This window comes from Liolophura sinensis, chromosome 8, assembly GCF_032854445.1.
Source record: "Liolophura sinensis isolate JHLJ2023 chromosome 8, CUHK_Ljap_v2, whole genome shotgun sequence".
In the NCBI taxonomy this organism is placed as follows: Eukaryota; Metazoa; Mollusca; class Polyplacophora; order Chitonida; family Chitonidae; genus Liolophura; species Liolophura sinensis.
The window spans coordinates 55,455,989-55,474,784 of record NC_088302.1 but is presented as its reverse complement, the minus strand read 5'-3'; the positions used below and the strand labels follow the sequence as shown (position 1 = coordinate 55,474,784).

Here is an 18,796-nt window from a genome sequence, read left to right as displayed (position 1 = left end):
AGGACAGATGTTGACTGGGCAAGAAGTGGCCAACACATAAAATTGGCAATGATCTAAGAAACAAGGACAAAGAAGCAAAAGTGCACAAGGACTGTGAGCTCTAGGGTATATATACATGCAATATAAAAAGTTCCAGGTGGAGGCTAGCCTCTCTTTCTCCATGGTGTACACAACCAGTTCTGTTGGATGATTCTTAAAGGTGCAAATTTTGACAACCTCAGACTTGGTATGAAAAGTTTTTTTCTGGGAGCTAGATCAATGGGATCACTGGACCTGTCTAATGCAAAAGTAAGTACCTTTGTGGGGGATTTTAGTATGATATCTACAAAGTGCTTTCTGATGTATGATGATTTACTTGCCATATGGTCTTACATTAAACTCATTCTACAGCAAGCCATGTGCTCTGAAGATGACACTCTTCCTACCAGGGGCCTACGTGTGGTAATAGGGTTGAACTCAAAAGACTTTCCAAACAGGCGCTGTGGAAACTTCAAACTGCTGATGGGCAATAATCCATTTATCTTGAAGCTGATGTGCTTCCCTTGCATCCCTCTTTGGTAAAGTTACTTCGTGAATCCATAGTATATTCACTGGAATGTGGTACATCAGAAATTGTTGATGTCAAAGTCAACTATGTCACTGAAAGTTAGGTATGGTATACTCCTACGACAATGTATCTCCTCGGAACTTAGGTATGCTACAATCGCATCCTATCTGCTTTGAGATCTGTTAAGTTCCTCTGACACTGTATCCACTCGGTGTGTTTGGTAAGGTGATGGGATAACTTATCCACTTGAGGGTATGATGTTGCCAGGACATCTCTTCTTGAAACTTTGTCATGTTGACCATTTCTACTTTGAGGTCTGGTAAGTTGCTTCAATGCCGTTTCTGTTGAGAGGTCTAGTAGGTTGTTAGGCCAACCGTATCCAGTTAGATGTCTATCAGTTTGCAAAGGAACCTTTATACACTTGGAGGACTGATAAGCTGCTGGGACACCTTTCTGCTTTGTCTTCTGGGATGTTGTATCTGCTTGGAGGTCTTGTGACTTTTGAGGGCACATCATCGGTTATGAGATCTTGTAAGTTGCAGGGACACCTTATCTACTTGGGGGTCTGGTGACCTTCAAAGACATTACTGGACTTTTGAGGACACACCATCTTTTTGAGATCTTGTAAGTTGCAGGGTAATTGTATCTGCTTGGCGGTCGGTTAATTTGAAGGATCACCATGTTTGCTTGGAGGTCTTTTAAATTGCAGGAACAACTTGTCTGCTTGGGAGGTCTGATAAGCTGCAGGAACACCAAATCTGCTTGGCGGTCGGTTAATTTGCAGGTTCAACATATCTTCTTGGATGTCTGGTAAGTTGCAGGGACATTGCTTAGAGGCTTTATATCTTAGAGGAATGGTAAGTTGCAGGAACACAGTATCGGCTTGGAGGCACGGTAAATTGTAGGGACATTGTATCAGCTTGGAGGCATGTTAAGTTGCAAGGATACAGTATTGGCCTGGAGGCATGGTAAGTTGCAGGAACACAGTATCGGCTTGGAGGCATGTTAAGTTGCAGGAACACAGTATCGGCTTGGAGGCATGTTAAGTTGCAGGAACACAGTATCGGCTTGGAGGCATGGTTAGTTGCAGGAATACATTATCGGCTTGGAGGCATGGTTAGTTGCAGGAACACACTATCAGCTTGGAGGCATGGTTAGTTGCAAGGACTCTGCATCTCCTTGGAGTTCTGGTAAGTTGGAGGGACGCCATATCTGCTTGGGGGCTTGGCAGTTTGCAGGAACACTCCTTATATGCGGTATTAACGTAAATCTTGAGATTTTGCTGACAAAGTTTATAATAGGAGTTGTCCCTTCACCCAAAACAGTCTTTTAATAGTTATGATCAAACTGACGAGGCCTTGCATCATATCAGCTTTGTGACTGTCTTGCTTGGTCCTGGGTAGTCTGTACTTCAGGTGAAATTACAAGCTGCTGCTGAGGTCTTGTGTGGCACTGACTGGTGGAGGCCAGTATGGGGGAAGGGGTGGGGGTATGCAGCTCTTCTGGCTTACTGGACTGGATACTCTTTCAAGCTGCATTTTGCTGGAGTCTGTACATGTACCTTGAAACAGGTTATGATATAATGGTGCCTTCTGATCTCAACTGCAATCCTTTTTTTAATTTCAACTGCAATCCTTTCTGCTGAAGTGCATCATTTTGATAGGTCCTGTTGTCAAACAGTTCATTTTGTTGCTAGATTGTTGAGTTAACTGTTGACTTGATGAAGCTTTAATATATACACAGGTTAAGTGTTTTAAATATGATAGTGTAGGCTAGGTGAAACAGGTATATTCAGTTTGTGTATATTGCTTGGCATCATGTTGCTTTTGATAAAGGTTCTACTCCTAAATAACAGCTATGTTAAGTGAACACAAGGAAAGTAATATGGCAGTTCTAACCAAAAAGTATCTAATGACATTCAGTATCTTTCAAATGAGTTCCTGCTGTCATTATTACTTGGCAATTGTGAATGTCATTAGAAAAAGAAAATCCATGTGAATATTTGTTGTTTTGGATTCAGTCTTAAACCACAAGTATGTACCATGTTTGCCTTTTGAATACGTTACATCCTTTAATGTGAAATATGTGCTTAAGGAGACCAATAGGCTCACACAGAAGAGTACAAAAGCAGTAGATTTCTTATAAAACTAGAATACTGCACTTTTAATATTTAACATGATTTCAGTCAATTACAAATAACCCAGATCACAGCTTGGTGTAACAATACCAAAAAAGAAAAAAGAAATAAAGCCAACAGCCATTTTCAAATATAATTATTTAAACATAATACAGACTCCTATTAAATATATCTGAAAATATGTTTAAACCAAACTGAAATACATGTATGTACTTCTTATGTTAACTTGGGTGACCATGTATTTGAACAAAGGCTTTTCGAAAGGAACATTTTTTGTCAAAACACTGATAATGAAGATAAATGTGTATTCATTTGCATCGGTTTGAACTATCGGGACATCTCGTATTACATTTTTATACAAACAAACCTTCTGTGTTTAAGACAAATGAAGTTTAATAGAAGTAAAACTCGGGCATAACTTGGAATGCCCTTGAAAAAGTCTACAAATTTTCTTCTGTCATTTCATCTATGGAAAAGCATGTCCATAGCACTACATACACAAACAAACAAAATGACGGACGTCAGATTGGAGGACATTTTGCTAACACCCAGAAAAGTTCTTGAACTATTAATGAACTAAGTTTTCCTTGAATTTTCTGGTCTGCGAAAATTATGAATATTACAAGGTATGTGGAATATGTAAATTAAAATTACACATAACAAAATTAACTGCTCAGGTTTTATTAAACTCTAAGCAATGTGAAGATCTATTTTATACCATATCAAATGACTTGGGAGTGAAGCAAAAATTTAAGACAAATATCATGAGTATTTACAGGAGCCTCAGATAGTGGACAACAAAGTGTAGCACCAAAATTTACACATAGCTTAATTGTAGCACCTTCACTGTGATATTATCAGTACAGGGAAATGTATCACAATATAAGGAGAAACTCAATGAGAACTTCTGTGGCACCTCAACTATACATAAACTGCTTAATTGTAGCACCTTCACTGTGATATTATCAGTACAGGGAAATGTATCACAATATAAGGAGAAACTCAATGAGAACTTCTGTGGCACCTCAACTATACATAAACTGTGATGAGCCAACAGATTCACAGCATTCATGTTACACAAACTAGAGAAAAGCTAGAAAATCAAGCAGCCCCAAGCTCAAAGGTCCTGCCATAGTGTATATACATCACACAAGTCTGTCGTGCTTACTCCTGCAGGTAAGCCACCTTCAACAAAGGTGACTTCAGAACAAGGAATATGTTCTATAAGCTCTTGTAATGTAGGCTGTGAAGGACCACAAAAACTAGGAAGCCCACATAAATGCACTGAGATTATTAAGTCAACAGTTGTACCAGTACTTAAAATAATGCTGGTTTTGTGTTCGAGGGCCAGCCATAATAGACAGTAACAAACTGTGTCAAGACTGTGACAGGTTAGAAGGGGTGTTTTGAGACCAGAGATTTGCTTATTCATACTTAGAACATAGGTGAGAGGTAACTAGCAATGATAACACAATAGAAGTAAATGAAAACCTCACCAAAACAGCACACAAATATACCTCTCACCATTAACAAAAAATACATAATGAAGTTCATGTATAATGCACGTACATGCCAAACTGGTACAAATCTTTCTCACCATTACCCAACCTGCATGTACTATAGTCCAGATGAAGAGTTTCCCTCTAGCTATATGTATGACCTTCAAACATGTACTTACTCAAGAAATTGAACACAACATGCTCACCTATGCTGACTTTCAACCCTAGAATGAAGGCAACCTGAGCTTCAGCGATCATACCATCATTAACTTTAAACACTCTGATTTGTGGACACTTTATCTAGTGATGACAAATTTTAATCACAAAAGTCATAAAATATTAAAGTGTAAGAGAAAAATAGAAACAGAGAACTCAAACATATTTCTGGTATGTTCAGAGGAGGGTCACTTTAAGCATTCTATGCTTATTTTCATCACTAAGACCCAACATTTTCTCATCGAACTTGGAAAAAATGTCCACGATAATTTTCCTTGGTTACTGTCCCTGAGTTGTGAGTGCAGGACTAAGAGGCATACTTTATGTTGATCATGCACCAATCAGCAGGTCACACAGAGAATAAAGATGTCATTTCAGAGACAATAAGGAACAAGAACCAAGAGGCTCAGCACCACAGCCTGTATGATGTCCAGGTGGTCAAGACTGGGTCTGGTACATTTGCATCTAACAAAAAAATATACATGTAATCACTCCTTTAAAGAAAACTATTACATCCAAGTTAATAACTCAATCCATGAGTGACTGACTGACTGAGGCCTACTCTTCAGCATTATTACAGCCATATGGCAAGAACATGTTTAAATTAAAACTCATAAAAATAGTTTTAAAAACATTAAAGATGGGTGAGACAATACTAACCTTGTCAAGAGAACTAACTTATTGGTGACTTCCAAACAAGAGTAACAGAAATTATGAGAAATCTGTCAGAAAACAATACATCTGCTAAACCCAAAACTCGAACTGGCCCGCTGAATTTACTGGCTGATGAACAATATAGCGTAACCAAGTCCTCAAGATATACTCCTCCGTTGTCCACAAAAACTACACTACATGCAACCATACAGTTATACTGTACACATTTAAAAGTCCCACGTAACAATCCCTGGCCTTACTTCGGGACGACAAGCTGAAACTTCTGCGAAATAGAGCTCAGTTTTCTGAGGTTCAGGTCAAACAAACAAGTTTATCGTCCTAACTTTGTGACAACCCTACAACATGTGGAGTTACTCTAAGTCCTATACCTTCTCACATATGAAAGAGCAACTTCCTGTGCAATTTATGCACATTTATAACGAAACTGGAGACAAAATTGTTGGGAATGGCCGGAGCTTCATAAAGAGTATAATTTAGCCTACACTGAATAATCCCTTCAGAATAGGCTTGAATAAACACCACGTAAACATGTAAAATGCCTGAAGAATTACAGTACTACTGCCAGAATTACAGGCTTGACCCAAATCTAACCTCATCCTCCTAACTCTCTCCATAGACTTTGGGAAACTTACATGCTGCAAATACTAACCTCTTATAGTGCCACTCACATGGTTCTATGAATACCAAACGATTTGATGAAAATCACAACCCCCAGAATGGTTATAAATTGTTCTTGCTTTCAATAGGCTTCTTGTAACGAGATTATTTCTGTCACAAAGTATGACTTGCACTTCTCCCTGAGCGAGTGCCTGCCATTCTGTTAAGTCTAGGTCTATACAACTTCTGACATCACAAGTGCCATGGTCAGATTGAAAACAAAAATTACTTGCATTCATTCATTATTATCCCATTTCAAATTAAAAGATGCTAACGCAGCTTGGTCCATATCAGTGGCCCAAAACATTTAGAGTTAGAAAAAATCTGCTGCAGATTCACATTTTTTTCAAATAAGGAGCCTATTTCTTTTCTCTTGTTTTTATGAGGCAATGGAAGAAGCTTGCTAGTGGATAAGAATTTCCAACTAACCTTTCATACAGTTACTGTTTCTAATCAACAGACAACTGTTCTTCAGTCAAAGGGAGACAACTTTGAAAGATCTTATTTGTAGTTTATTCACTGCAAGGGTTTGGAAAACATTGGCCCAGTGGGGTTTTTGGTTTAAGGTCACTGGTAATGTGATTTGGGTAGACAGACTTCCACAATTTTAATACCCCTTAGGTGTTGTCAATAGCAACCCTCATTTCCCTCTAATCCCAGCAAAGACCTGCAGAAATAAGAACTATGTGTACATAATCTGACCTCGGCTGATTGCAAGGTTTAGTTACCAGTATTAACTTTGTAACAAGTAAGAGATACCGAACTCAGAAATAATTTAGAGGTTACACAACCCAATGTCATTATGTTTTTACCATAGACCAACAGTAACTTTACACTGATTATTAGTAATATATGGTGGGATGAGAAATCACTGAAACACACTTAACAATTCAGAAATATAAAATGAATTGGGAATTGTGGACAAAATTCCTTACTTGGGTCAAAATCATGATCACGATATTTTTGTGAACATTGTCAAAGTTCCACCTCTGTTCGAGGTGCTGTTTTCAATTTCCAAAAGTAATAAATTAGGTTAACTGAAACTAGTAGTAAATTTTTTGTCAGATATATACAATGTATGCATGTATGCTTGAGTTACTTAAGAATTTTCCAGGGCTCACTTACTGTGTGTATATATATATTTGGGCCAACCAGTATAGTTTCCTTGCTTTAACCACTCGCCAAGTTAGGCAGTAACAAGTGTATTTGGTATGACCTTGAGGCACATGCTCTAACCACTCAGCCAGTGGTATGACCTTGAGGCACACGCTCTAACCACTCAGCCAGTGGTATGACCTCACGGCACACGCTCTAACCACTCAGCCAGTGGTATGACCTCACGGCACACGCTCTTACCACTCAGCCAGCAAAGAGGTCAGAAATATACAAATTTACTGCATAAAGAAATGTGTTTAAGGGTAGATAGTATGCTTAAGAATATAATGCTGTTCTAAAAAGACTGATTAATTTGAAGGATTGTTGGTCGGTGTCAATACAAAGATGATCTGTTTTCTGAGAGGTGGAAACCAGAATGTCCAAACCCAGCAAATCATGAGCAACATGCTGACAAAACTTTCCATAATGTGAGGTACAGACAGGCACACTACTTTGGTGGAGGACAATGGTCATCAATGACGGTCTGACTGCACGAATGATCAAAGGCTGTAGAAATCTGCAAATTCCCTGTGCAAGGTGGGATTTGAACAAACAGTTCTAGCTTGCAATCAAGTGAAAACACCAAATAAAATTTACATGCCTGAGATAGGTAAATGCCACTTTCTGGTAACATTTGTATAAATTTTCAGCCAGTTTTTATTTTTAATACTAATTCTAAAAATTCTCAGTGGGAAATTCAAATGATTTTCATAGATTTTAATTTTCAAAAATTGATTTGGAGGAAATATAATAAATCATCACATCTTTCCCTTATACACTCTGCTTTGTTTAACAAGGGTATGATTATGTGACATTTCCACACTTTTCACACAAACACAATTCTCATATAATCACCTACACAGCTCTGCTTTGATTCAAGCACAGAAATTTGACTTTCATTTGCTGAGTCTCCACATTCAAAAGATATTGCTTTGGATTTTTTTCACTATGCACTCTAATTTGCCTTCAGTATCTTTCACACATTTTTCGTGCCCTTCAATTAGTTACCTGTAGAAGAGTAAAGCCTAACAGCCTATGAAAACCATTTGCTGAAATAATCTGAGTTATGAAATAAATGCAGTTACATATAAAACAGAATGATAGGATAAAAATATTGGTCACTCGAAATTACCTTCAGTTTCCCATGTTTTGCAGTGTAAACGCATATTTTATCCGTATTTATAAAACGGTGAAATAACAGGCTGACATCTCACTGGAGGATGTCACATCTATCCTTGTATTTTGTACATACCCTATGTATACTGATCAGGAAGCATACCACTTATCTGGATCTACATCTAGCCACAATACTGTCCAATGACTTAGCTCTTTTTTTTTTAGGACATTTCCCTTTTTGCATCTTTCTCCAGAATAAAATTTCATATTTCGGAAAATGGGCATTTATACCGTATGATGGAGAGAACCCAGTGTAGCCAGCATGTCACCATTATCCCAATAGTATTATATCAGGACCTGGGTGGCCACACAATCTTGTCACGATGATCTAGGATGCCAATGTTTGATATCAAATTATGATAAAGGCTGACAAAAATGGCTGAATGCTCCCAAAAACATTTGGAAGCAGATCTTTAATTTACACACTACCTGGCATAGTCCTCAGTCGGTAGACCAAGAGAACTAGACTAGATTATGAGCAAACATCAGCCAGCGGATTGTAAATATTCCAATCTGTACTAACCTGTTATACTACATGTAACAAGAGTATTCCCTGGAGATCATTCAACACACACAGTAATACTTCATGAGAATCATAATGTCTTGTTTACACACGTACACTTTGTCATACCACATTCATACAGGCACTCTACTATAAGCCAGGCATCACAAAACTGTGATTTCATTCACGTCATGCTTTGAGTTTGACTAAAATTTCCACATTTATGCAAATATTTCATACCTAACAAAATATTTAATTAAGTTGAATACTTTTCTGACTATACTTAAAAATAGAGTGTATATACAGTGTTATGTACAGGATTAAGCACTCTTTGATGTTAGCACAACAACACTATTCACCAAGCTGTATTCAGAGGTTAAATATTCCACAGTTAATACACTAACTTCTTAATCAAAACTATTTCACAGTGTATGTACTGATCATAAATAAAATGAATGACATGTTCATGGATATGTATTGCTGCCTTAGTATGAACTTATCACTGGATATGGAATGTTGGGATATTAGCTTCATCACCATGACAACAGCCTGTTTCATGGTAACCGTTTTCATACTTGGTATGTTATAGTATGTGACCTTCTCGATTCCATTACGAATGTCCATTAAACAAAAACAAAACATCTAAAAATGGGGAAATGAAAATAATCAGAATGGTGATCAATGCCTCTATATTAAATATGATGTATGATGAAGGAATTATAATTGTGTATCTCATGTATGCTGAAGTTTTCCTATCCTTCACCACACAAGAATCCAGCTGTCAAACGCACAACTCATGAGGTATCACAGTCAGATTTACATATGCAGTGCACACACGGGAAATCATAAATCCTTGTGAATTCAATGATTTTCCCATCACGAAAATCCTGAAGCACTATATAAAAAGAAACCAACAGATAGTCAAAACCTACAGGAGACAGGACAACCGGCTATCCTGCCTCTGGGAAAGGCCTTTCATGGAGAGCACGAATCAGTACTATCTTCTGGAACCTGATGACGGCCAAAGTCTTAATGGCTTAAATCTTGCAAGACGGCTGGAATTCTCTGGCCCTGGAGATAATGCGGTGGTAGGACATATCAGAAAGCAAGAACAGCGTTGATCTTGATATGTTTTGCTGGAATTTTAGTTGTCGTTGGGCTTCCACAACTCGCAAGAAGGTGGTTGTTGGATTCACAGAATGCTACAAGAGGGTTGGTCAGGATACGTTTGCTGGAACTTTTGGTTGCCGGGCTTCTATGGCTGATGAGATAAGGTGGTTGTTGGGTTCACAGAATGCTACAAGAGGGCTGGTCAGGATACGTTTGCTGGAACTTTTGGTTGCCGGGCTTCTATGGCTGACGAGATAAGGTGGTTGTTGGATTCACAGAATGCTACAAGAGGGTTGGTCAGGATACGTTTGCTGGAACTTTTGGTTGCCGGGCTTCTATGGCTGACGAGATAAGGTGGTTGTTGGACGTTTTGGAATGCTAGCAGAGCATTGGTCTGAATTCACTCTGGTGGCTGGACCTTTGCTGGCTGCACCTCCATGACTGATGGGAATATTAAGGCAAAGATTGGGTTCTGGACAGCTAGAAATTTCTGGAGGGACGACATGGGCAGAAATCGTGATGATCTGAATTCTTTGTGGGAAACCTTTCGTGACTGGTCATCGTAACAGCTGGAAAAAAGAGATCGTTGTATTCTGGAATGCTGAAGATTTTTGGTGCTTGCATCTTTCCCGCAGATCTTCTGGTTGTATCTCATGTTGACAGGCTTTTCATCTGCTGGATTCCTAAAGCTGAAAACTCCAGGCAGCTGAAATCTCCAGGCAGCTGAAAACTCCAGGCAGCTGAAATCTCTTAGCGCTTAAATCCATCTTCATAGCTCAAATCCCTTGGGGCTTTAAAAATCTCCCATGGTGCATGTTGAATTCCTACTGTTTGAAATTTCCTGGCAGCTGAAATTTATTGGCTGTTGAAATCCTTAAGGTTGGTTAGTATTCTGCAATGACTGGAATCCTGAATATACCAGCATAATTAGATAGGCGGAACTGGGTTAGATTGGTAGCCAGTATTAACAGGAGCCTTTGATCTTGTGCGACCTTCATTAGCTCAGGCAAACGGTAGTGATGTAACATGGTTAATTAGATGCTTTGATAAAGAGAAATACAGAAAATAAGCAACACGAGCAGGCACGTATCAGAAAATGTCCGCAAGACAGCGATGACCTGGATATCTTCACCACTTTTATCCCAGAAATCCATGAGGGAGTAAGGTATTCCACTATTTTCCTGAAGTCTATGATATTCATGCATCTGTAAGATATCTGTGAGACGGGATTGGATCACAAACTAACATTCTAAAGTCCATGTCCATTACGTTATACCACCATGCCTATGTGGTGTCTTCCAATAGCGATGTAGCACAGGAGCTCAAGCAAACACCTTAGCTCACTTTACCTGAAGAACTAAGGAAGATGTGGACACTCTAGATTGGTAGCCACACCACTTCATTACTTTGTGGTCGCAGAGAGGAATAAATTTCCAAAGGATTCTGTTGATGGCAGGAGGACAACTTTATTAACTTGGGGCATTGCTTCATACTTGCAAAGTGAATACTGATGAAGCATAGTATTGCACATGACCCGTGAGGAAGATGTAGGATGGTAACTCTATCATGACAGACGCTGGCGCCGCTCACTACAAAGACAGGCCCTTTATATATTCACCACACTTGAACAAAAACGTAGCTCCGCCCAATAATTCCGTTGTGCAGAGACAGGTGACTTAGAAAAGCTCTCCTACTCAAGCACCCGTGTAAGCTGCAGGATAACCATCCTGGACTTCCCACACAACCTCTGAATTAGCACCAAATTTAGGAGCCCTAAGCCTGCTGCACAGAAGGGACTGGCAGCCATCTGGGGAGGAGGGAGGTCTGTTGGTACACTGGTCCTCTGACAGTACACGCTTCCCCCATCTCTGTCTTCTCACTCAACAAGGCTACCCGTTCACTTCCATACTAACCTTTGAACCTGAAACGGGTGCTTCAATCTTCCTTCTTTTGGGCTCTGAAAAAACAAACCCACATATTTATAACAGCCGCATGTTAACACAAAAATTTAATACAATATCAATGTACACTGTAGTGATTGTTTTTCTTTGCTGTGTCTCATTTAGTTGTTATATGATGATCGCAATTAGAATTTAACAAAAAAATGCACTGAATTTGGCTGAATCCTTGGAGAACCACTGACATTTGGCAAGTTTCTGGCTTTCTTTCACAGGGTGTGACAGATACTGTACCGCCGTAAAACGAGACGTGCCCAGTGAACCAAACACGAGAACACTATTTACCACTTATCACCATCATGGACACCAGAACAATGCTAGCAGGGCAATCTTGAAAATAACCTGTTTGTCGGGTGACCCAGATTATGCGGGTGACACAATATAGAGAGAGAATGAGGATATATTTAAAAGGTTCATGTAATATTCCAAGTATTAGTTCCCTTACTGCCCTTGTGCTCTCACCTCTGTCCTCAGTTGTGTGGGGGGAGGGTTCGGCACTGCGACGCTGTGACCCATGGCTGCCACTGGATGCCACACTAGACGCTCGATCCAGCTCTTTACTCTCCTCCTTCAAACGCAAAACCTTCTCCTCTTTGACCTTGACCCGACCTTCCTCTTTGACCCTGACGGTCCGCACCCTCTCGTCATCGTCTCGTCCATGCTTCCCACGCTCGTCAGCCTGCACATCCGTCTTACTCTTGCTAATCTTTGTGTGCGTTTTCTCTCGGTCTCCTTTACTGTGCCTGTAAAACCACACATAATGGGAGTTGATAATACTGTGATTATATAAGCAATTTTGCATATATGTATGTGAAACTTGATAATAATGCCTATGTGACAGCTGACAATATTGCCTACATGTACGTGACAGCTGACAATGTTGCCTACATGTGACAGCCAATAATGCTGCTTACATGTACATTTATGTGACAGATAATAATGCTGTCTACATGTACATTTATGTGACAGCTGATAATGCTGTCTACATTTATGTGACAGCTAATAATGATGCCTGAGCGACTGCTGATAATGTCGCCTGCATGATAGCTGATAATACTGGATATGTGTCAGCTGACAATGTCGCCTGCATGACAGCTGATATTGATGCCTATGTGACAGCTGACAATGGTGCCTGTGTGACAGCTGATAATGTGGCCTATGTGACTGCTGATAATGGTGCCTACTTGACAGCTGATAATGCTGGCTACGTGACAGCTGATATTGATGCCTATGTGACAGCTGACAATGGTGCCTGTGTGACAGCTGATAACGATGCCTGTATGACAGTTTATAATGATGCCTACTTGACAGCTGATAATAGTGCCTATGTGAGATCTGATAATGATGCCTATTTGACAGTTTATAATGATGCCTATTTGACAATACACAGAAGCCAGTGTGAATATTGATAATACAGTCAGAAAGAAATTAATAATAAAAACCATGCCACATATGGCAAATGCTCATAATAATGCCCACCCTGTCATATATTTTACAGCTTCATTACCTTACCTAGAGTCTGTCTCTGATGTTGACTTCCGCACTTCAACTGAACTGGGAGCCTTCCCATCCTTCTTCTCTTTATTATTTGACTCTGCAGCATGACCTAATATAGACAAAAAAAGAACAAAACAATTTTGACGGCCATCATTCTATCAATGCACGCTTGAGTTGTTTATTGATTATTGAAGGGCTGGGGTACCTTTAAATTGCTTCTATCAAGGACTTAACTCGTCCCTGTCAGTCTTTTGCATAAATTACAAGAACAGGGCTATTGTTTCAAAATCCTTACTAAGTTCAGCCAGACCTAATTGTCAGTACCTTTCACACACAGTAAAATAATACCTATATTAAGTTTCATCACACGACTCAAAGCTGGCTCACAAAATACTGACGTTACTTGGATTTCACTTACCATTGGCTTCAGGACACTTAGCTGCAGCCTCTTTTACAGCAGGTGTCTTTGAAGCATCAGCTTTAGCATTGGCAGCCTTGGCCTGATTTTTCTGCTGACAACAAAAACAGGAGCATTTTAAATAACGGCATCATATGGGGACTTACCCATAGCTATCAACATGGTCTATAAGTCCAATTTTAGAGTTTAATATTTAAAGGCATTTATCCAAATTCCTCAACCTTTACACAATTGAAAGAGTAACTTTCAGCACTATTTATGCAAATTTTAAATTTGATTTTGAGACAAAACTACATTGGTTAGGTTGGCCAATTTCAGGGCTTCACAAAAAGTACAGTTTTATCAGTCACCACAGAGGAATGTTTTCATGCTTTGCTTGAATAAACACTTTGCAAACTTGCGAAATGCTTGAAGAATTACAGTAATTCTATTCAAGAAATCTGTTAAAAACATTCTTAAAGTGTGTGTGCGTGCATGATTTAGGTTTAATGTCATACTTCACAATCTTTCAGTCATATGACAACGAAGGAATGTAGGAGTGTAATGTGCCTCCTTTTTGCAGGACAATATGGATAACATGTGACAAAGTAAAAGGCGTATGCGTAATCATCTGTCAGCCTTACCTGGTCCTTCTCCTTCAGGTGGAACTCATTCTCTGGAACCCATGAAGATTTCTTAGCCTTTAGCTGACCAGAATACCTGAAGATAATGATGATCACAATAAGTCCGAATCTACTGAATAATGCACTGCATTGATCTTGTGACTAGAAAGAGTAAAACTTAATGGCTTTCCACGCCCTCAATTCGGTTTTTTCCTCAATTTATTTATTTATTTGATTGGTGTTTTACGCCGCACTCAAGAATATTTCACTTATACGATGGCGGCCAGCATTATGGTGGGTGGAAACCGGGCAGAGCCTGGGGGAAACCCACGACCATCCGCAGGTTGCTGGCAGACCTTCCCACTTGCGGCCGGAGAGGAAGCCAGCATGAGCTGGACTTGGACTCACAGCGACTGCATTGGTGAGAGACTCCTGGATCACTGCGAGTTTTTTACTCAAGTTAACACAGCTGTCCTCTAGCAAAACATTACAATTTGTACAGAAAACTGTCTGAAGACATCCACAATTTAACAAGCTTACACATCTCAGCATTAAGGGTTGCGTTGTTGTCTTACTCCCTGGCTAGAGGGGTATATACCTCGGCATTAAGGGTTGTGTTGTTGTCTTACCCCCTGACTAGAGGGTATATACGTCGGCATTAAGGGTTGTCTTGTTGTCTTACCCCCTGGCTAGAGGGTATATACCTCGGCATTAAGGGTTGGTCTGTTGTCTTACCCCGTGGCTAGAATGTATGTACTTCGGCATTAAGGATTGTGCTGTTGTCTTACCCCGTGGTTAGAGGGTATATACCTCGGCATTAAGGGTTGTGTTGTTGTCTTACCCTGTGGCTGGAGTGTATATACCTCGGCAATAGGGGTTATGCTGTTGTCTCACCCCGTGGGTAGAGCATATACACCTCAGCATTAAGGGCTGAGCTGTTGTCTTACCCCGTGGGTAGAGTGTATATACCTCGGCATTAAGGGTTGAGCTGTTGTCTTACCCTGTTGGTAGAGCGTACATCCCTCAGTATTAAGGGTTGAGCTGTTGTCTTACCCCGTGGTTAGAGCGTATACACCTCAGCATTAAGGGCTGAGCTGTTGTCTTAGCCTGTGGCTGGAGGGTATATACCTCGGCATTATGGGTTATGCTGTTGTCTTACCCCGTGGTTAGAGCGTATACACCTCAGCATTAAGGGTTGAGTTGTTGTCTTACCCCATGGCTAGAGTGTACATACCTCAGCATTAAGGGTTGAGCTGTTGTCTTACCCTGTGGGCAGAGCGTATATACCTCGGCATTTAGGCTTGTGTTGCTGTCTTATCCCCTGGCTAGAGGGCATATACCTCTGCATTAAGGGTTGTGCTGTTGTCTTACCCTGTGGGTAGAGGGTATATAACTCGGCATTAAGGATTGAGCTGTTGTCTTACCCCCTGGCTAGAGCGTATATACCTCGGCATTAAGGTTTGTGCTGTTGTCTTACCCCATGGCTAGAGCATATATATCTGGCCTCTTCTCTTTCTCCTCTTGTCTCAGCCTGTCCACCCTTCTTTCTACAGCCTGGCCAAACTGTAATATCTTTGGATAGTGAGGTAAAATCTGACAAAGACAACATAAGTAAATCAATGGACCATCTGTGAGAGACAGAGGCAAAATAACACACTCAATCCATGTACAATTTGTTCTGACAAATGTTTGGTAAATAATGTATTACTCAGTGTTTGTTTTCTACGTGATCATTTAATGTGCAGAGGGCATCAATGAAAAACAAAATGTACTTTTGATTGTGTAACCCTCTCTTTATAACGAAGTTTTCCTTCATCCATTCAATGGTAAGAATACATATATGTTCAGGACACAAAAAATGAAACACATGCCTTAAGAAAATTATGAAACAGCTGTTATTTTTAATACAAAGTACTACAATGTACACTTAGTGTCAACATTAGAGTAAATCAGCAGAAATGCCTCCGCTAGTTCGCCTAACATCACCCCTGAAGAACCTGCCTTTGTCAGGATGATGAGGGCATTCCGTATCTGGATGTAGTTCCCAGACTCTAAGCAAGTCACCATCGCCTGAAAAATAACACAACATGTCTCAGTGTCACAGAACCTTATATGATAGTATGCACATATGTATGTACAACGCTTCCACAGCATGTATTCATTAGCCTAAGCTTAGAGGTAGACCAAACTCCACCAGCAAAATTCTGCATGTTAGAAACTCAACATGGTGAAATAAGGGATCTAATTCGAAAGTGGTTGGTCCTGAATGCAGTCAACAAGAGGTACATTTTAGCACCAAGTCTGTACCTTTGTTATTCTGAAATGCCACTTGTGACAGACATGTCTGTAGTTCTCGTAGTCCAGCTGGTCAGCCTTGTTGTTACTGTCCTCTGCCCCCTTCCTGAACACAGTCACAAAGCCAGGGTAGGACGCACACTCCTGAATCAATGAACACAACGGCCACCATGTGAAACAACCAATCACATACAGAATACCCTAATTCTTCTAAAAGCTGAGACAGATATGACTAGTGTTGTAAGTAGAATATTACACGTGTTTAACAACCTTTTCAAAAAGGAAAGATATGAGTATGTTGCTGATTAGATGGTCTATTCGTATGAGAAAAAAGGAACTCAACATTCCTGCTAGGATTACATATATATGGGCTAAAACAAAATAATTTATTTGATTGGTGTTTTATGCCATACTCAAGAATATTTCACTTATTCGATGGTGGCCAGCATTATGCTGGGTGGAAGCCTGGCAGAGCCCGGGGAAAACCCACGACCATCCGCAGGTTGCTGACAGACCTTCCCACGTACGCCCGGAGAGGAAGCCAGCATGAGCTGGACTTGAACTCACAGCGACAGCATTGGTGAAAGACTTCTGGGTCATTACGCTACGCTAGCGTGCTAACCAACTGAGCCACGGAGGCCCCCCCAAGAAATTAAGGAAGAATTTATATTACCATAGGGTAAGAAACAGTGTACACATACATCAACATATGCTGATATACCCTGAAATATGCAAATGTTGGTCAATGTATCAGTGAAACATTCATGAGTATGGTGTAAGGCACTAATGAAATAAATAAATAAATCTATAATATGCAGTGAAAGCCATTGTATTCTTCAGCTTAAGTTGTACGGCGACTATTTATACAGAGTGTTGTCTACATGTACATGGAGTTAGAACTGAAACCTTACCACCTACCTTATCATAGAGTGCCTGGTCACTGTGCCATCTCATAATGGTGTCCATGGCTGCACAAAGAAATCTCCCGTAACGATGAGCCTCATTTTCAGTGCAACTTGTCACCGAATAGGTAATATCACAGAAAATCTGAAACAAGGAAAGAATTTAAAATGAAATACTTCTTAAAGAAAACAGTAACGAACAAAATTCTTAAATAGATGAAACCTGATGAACCATTTTCTATGAATAACCAGTTTCTGCAAGACTATGATGCATCTCAACTCATCTCACAGGAGATTATATAACATATACTTTCCCCCCATGACCAAGTCATACATTTTACCTGATTCTGAGAGTTCCATTGATCCTAGGAGAATGTTTTGAGGTTTCTTTGGAAAATAAAATGATATCCTACTGGAAGAATGCAAGTTTCAGCACCACTGGCAACATTTTATGACGTTTATTTGCTTGTCATTTAACGTATGTTTGAATGACTGTTATTCTCGGCATTACCCTGTCGTAACAGATGAGGGTGGAGAAGTTGGTGGTCTTGAGATCATGAAGTATCTGTATGTACTTAGCACAGTACACAGCATCACTGGCAGTGAAGCAACAGCGCGGAAAGATACATAGCTGCAGGAACTGGGTGATCGTCTCATTCTTTGTGGATCCTGTGGACAAAAAACAAAATATTATCTTAGGCAGTAATAATCTGCGGTACATTTAATCAAAACCGGTCAGCAGTTACTAAAGGAGTGACAGTATCATGCTCTACACAGAGTTCACAGTGCACTGCTTGAGTCTGGTCATTACACCTTGTGAGAAGATTAGAGGATTGAGAAACTGACTTACTGGAGAGGAACCAGTTCTTTGGCCACTGCAAGGCCCACATTGTAAAAGATATGAGATCTTGGCCACTGCAAGGCCCACGTTGTGAAAGATGTGAGATCTTGGCCACTGCAAGGCCCACATTGTTAAATACCAGAGCACCTGGTCACTACAGGGCCCACATCATAAAAGATGTGGGAGCTCAGCCAGTGCAGGGCCCAAACTGTGAAAGATGTGAGAGCTTAGTCACCACAGGGCCCACACTGTGAAAGACGTGAGAGCTTGATCACTGAGAAAGATGTAAAAATGAGAGGACTGAGAAATTGACTTACTGGAGAGAAACCAGGTGTCTTTTTCATGCTTAAGTCTTGCCATTACGCGACCCACATGATCGTTCTGCCGCTTCTCCTCTTCCTGCAGCTTGTCCTTCAGACTTGTACACCGCTCCTTCTCTTTCTTCTTCTTACCCTGGGGCTAGAGTAATAAATAAAACCAGCTGTAAAGTTGAGGCGCAGTTGGCTTAAGACACAGCTAAAGAAAAACAAAATCCTGTAAGTGAATGAATGCTTGGCGTTTACCGTTGTACTTAACAATTTTTCAGTCACATGACGACGAAGGAATCCT

At 40.1% G+C, this 18,796-nt stretch overlaps 1 protein-coding gene across 2 annotated transcripts in view; it reads right to left on the bottom strand.

The window, feature by feature from the left end:
• LOC135472822 (THO complex subunit 2-like) overlaps window positions 1-18,796 on the bottom strand; it is a 44,180-nt gene that overhangs the window by 4,024 nt on the left and 21,360 nt on the right. Inside the window, exons 24-34 of one of the 2 annotated variants that reach the window (XM_064752508.1) lie at window positions 18,505-18,646; window positions 17,858-18,015; window positions 17,363-17,491; window positions 16,457-16,588; window positions 16,151-16,219; window positions 15,627-15,742; window positions 14,171-14,246; window positions 13,548-13,641; window positions 13,145-13,238; window positions 12,095-12,375; window positions 11,588-11,631 (exon numbers count right to left, since the gene is read on the bottom strand). In XM_064752508.1, coding sequence (XP_064608578.1) covers window positions 11,588-11,631; window positions 12,095-12,375; window positions 13,145-13,238; window positions 13,548-13,641; window positions 14,171-14,246; window positions 15,627-15,742; window positions 16,151-16,219; window positions 16,457-16,588; window positions 17,363-17,491; window positions 17,858-18,015; window positions 18,505-18,646 — 1,335 coding nt within the window. The remainder of the gene's footprint in view (window positions 1-11,587; window positions 11,632-12,094; window positions 12,376-13,144; window positions 13,239-13,547; window positions 13,642-14,170; window positions 14,247-15,626; window positions 15,743-16,150; window positions 16,220-16,456; window positions 16,589-17,362; window positions 17,492-17,857; window positions 18,016-18,504; window positions 18,647-18,796) is intronic. The other variant, XM_064752509.1, reaches the window with a different exon arrangement.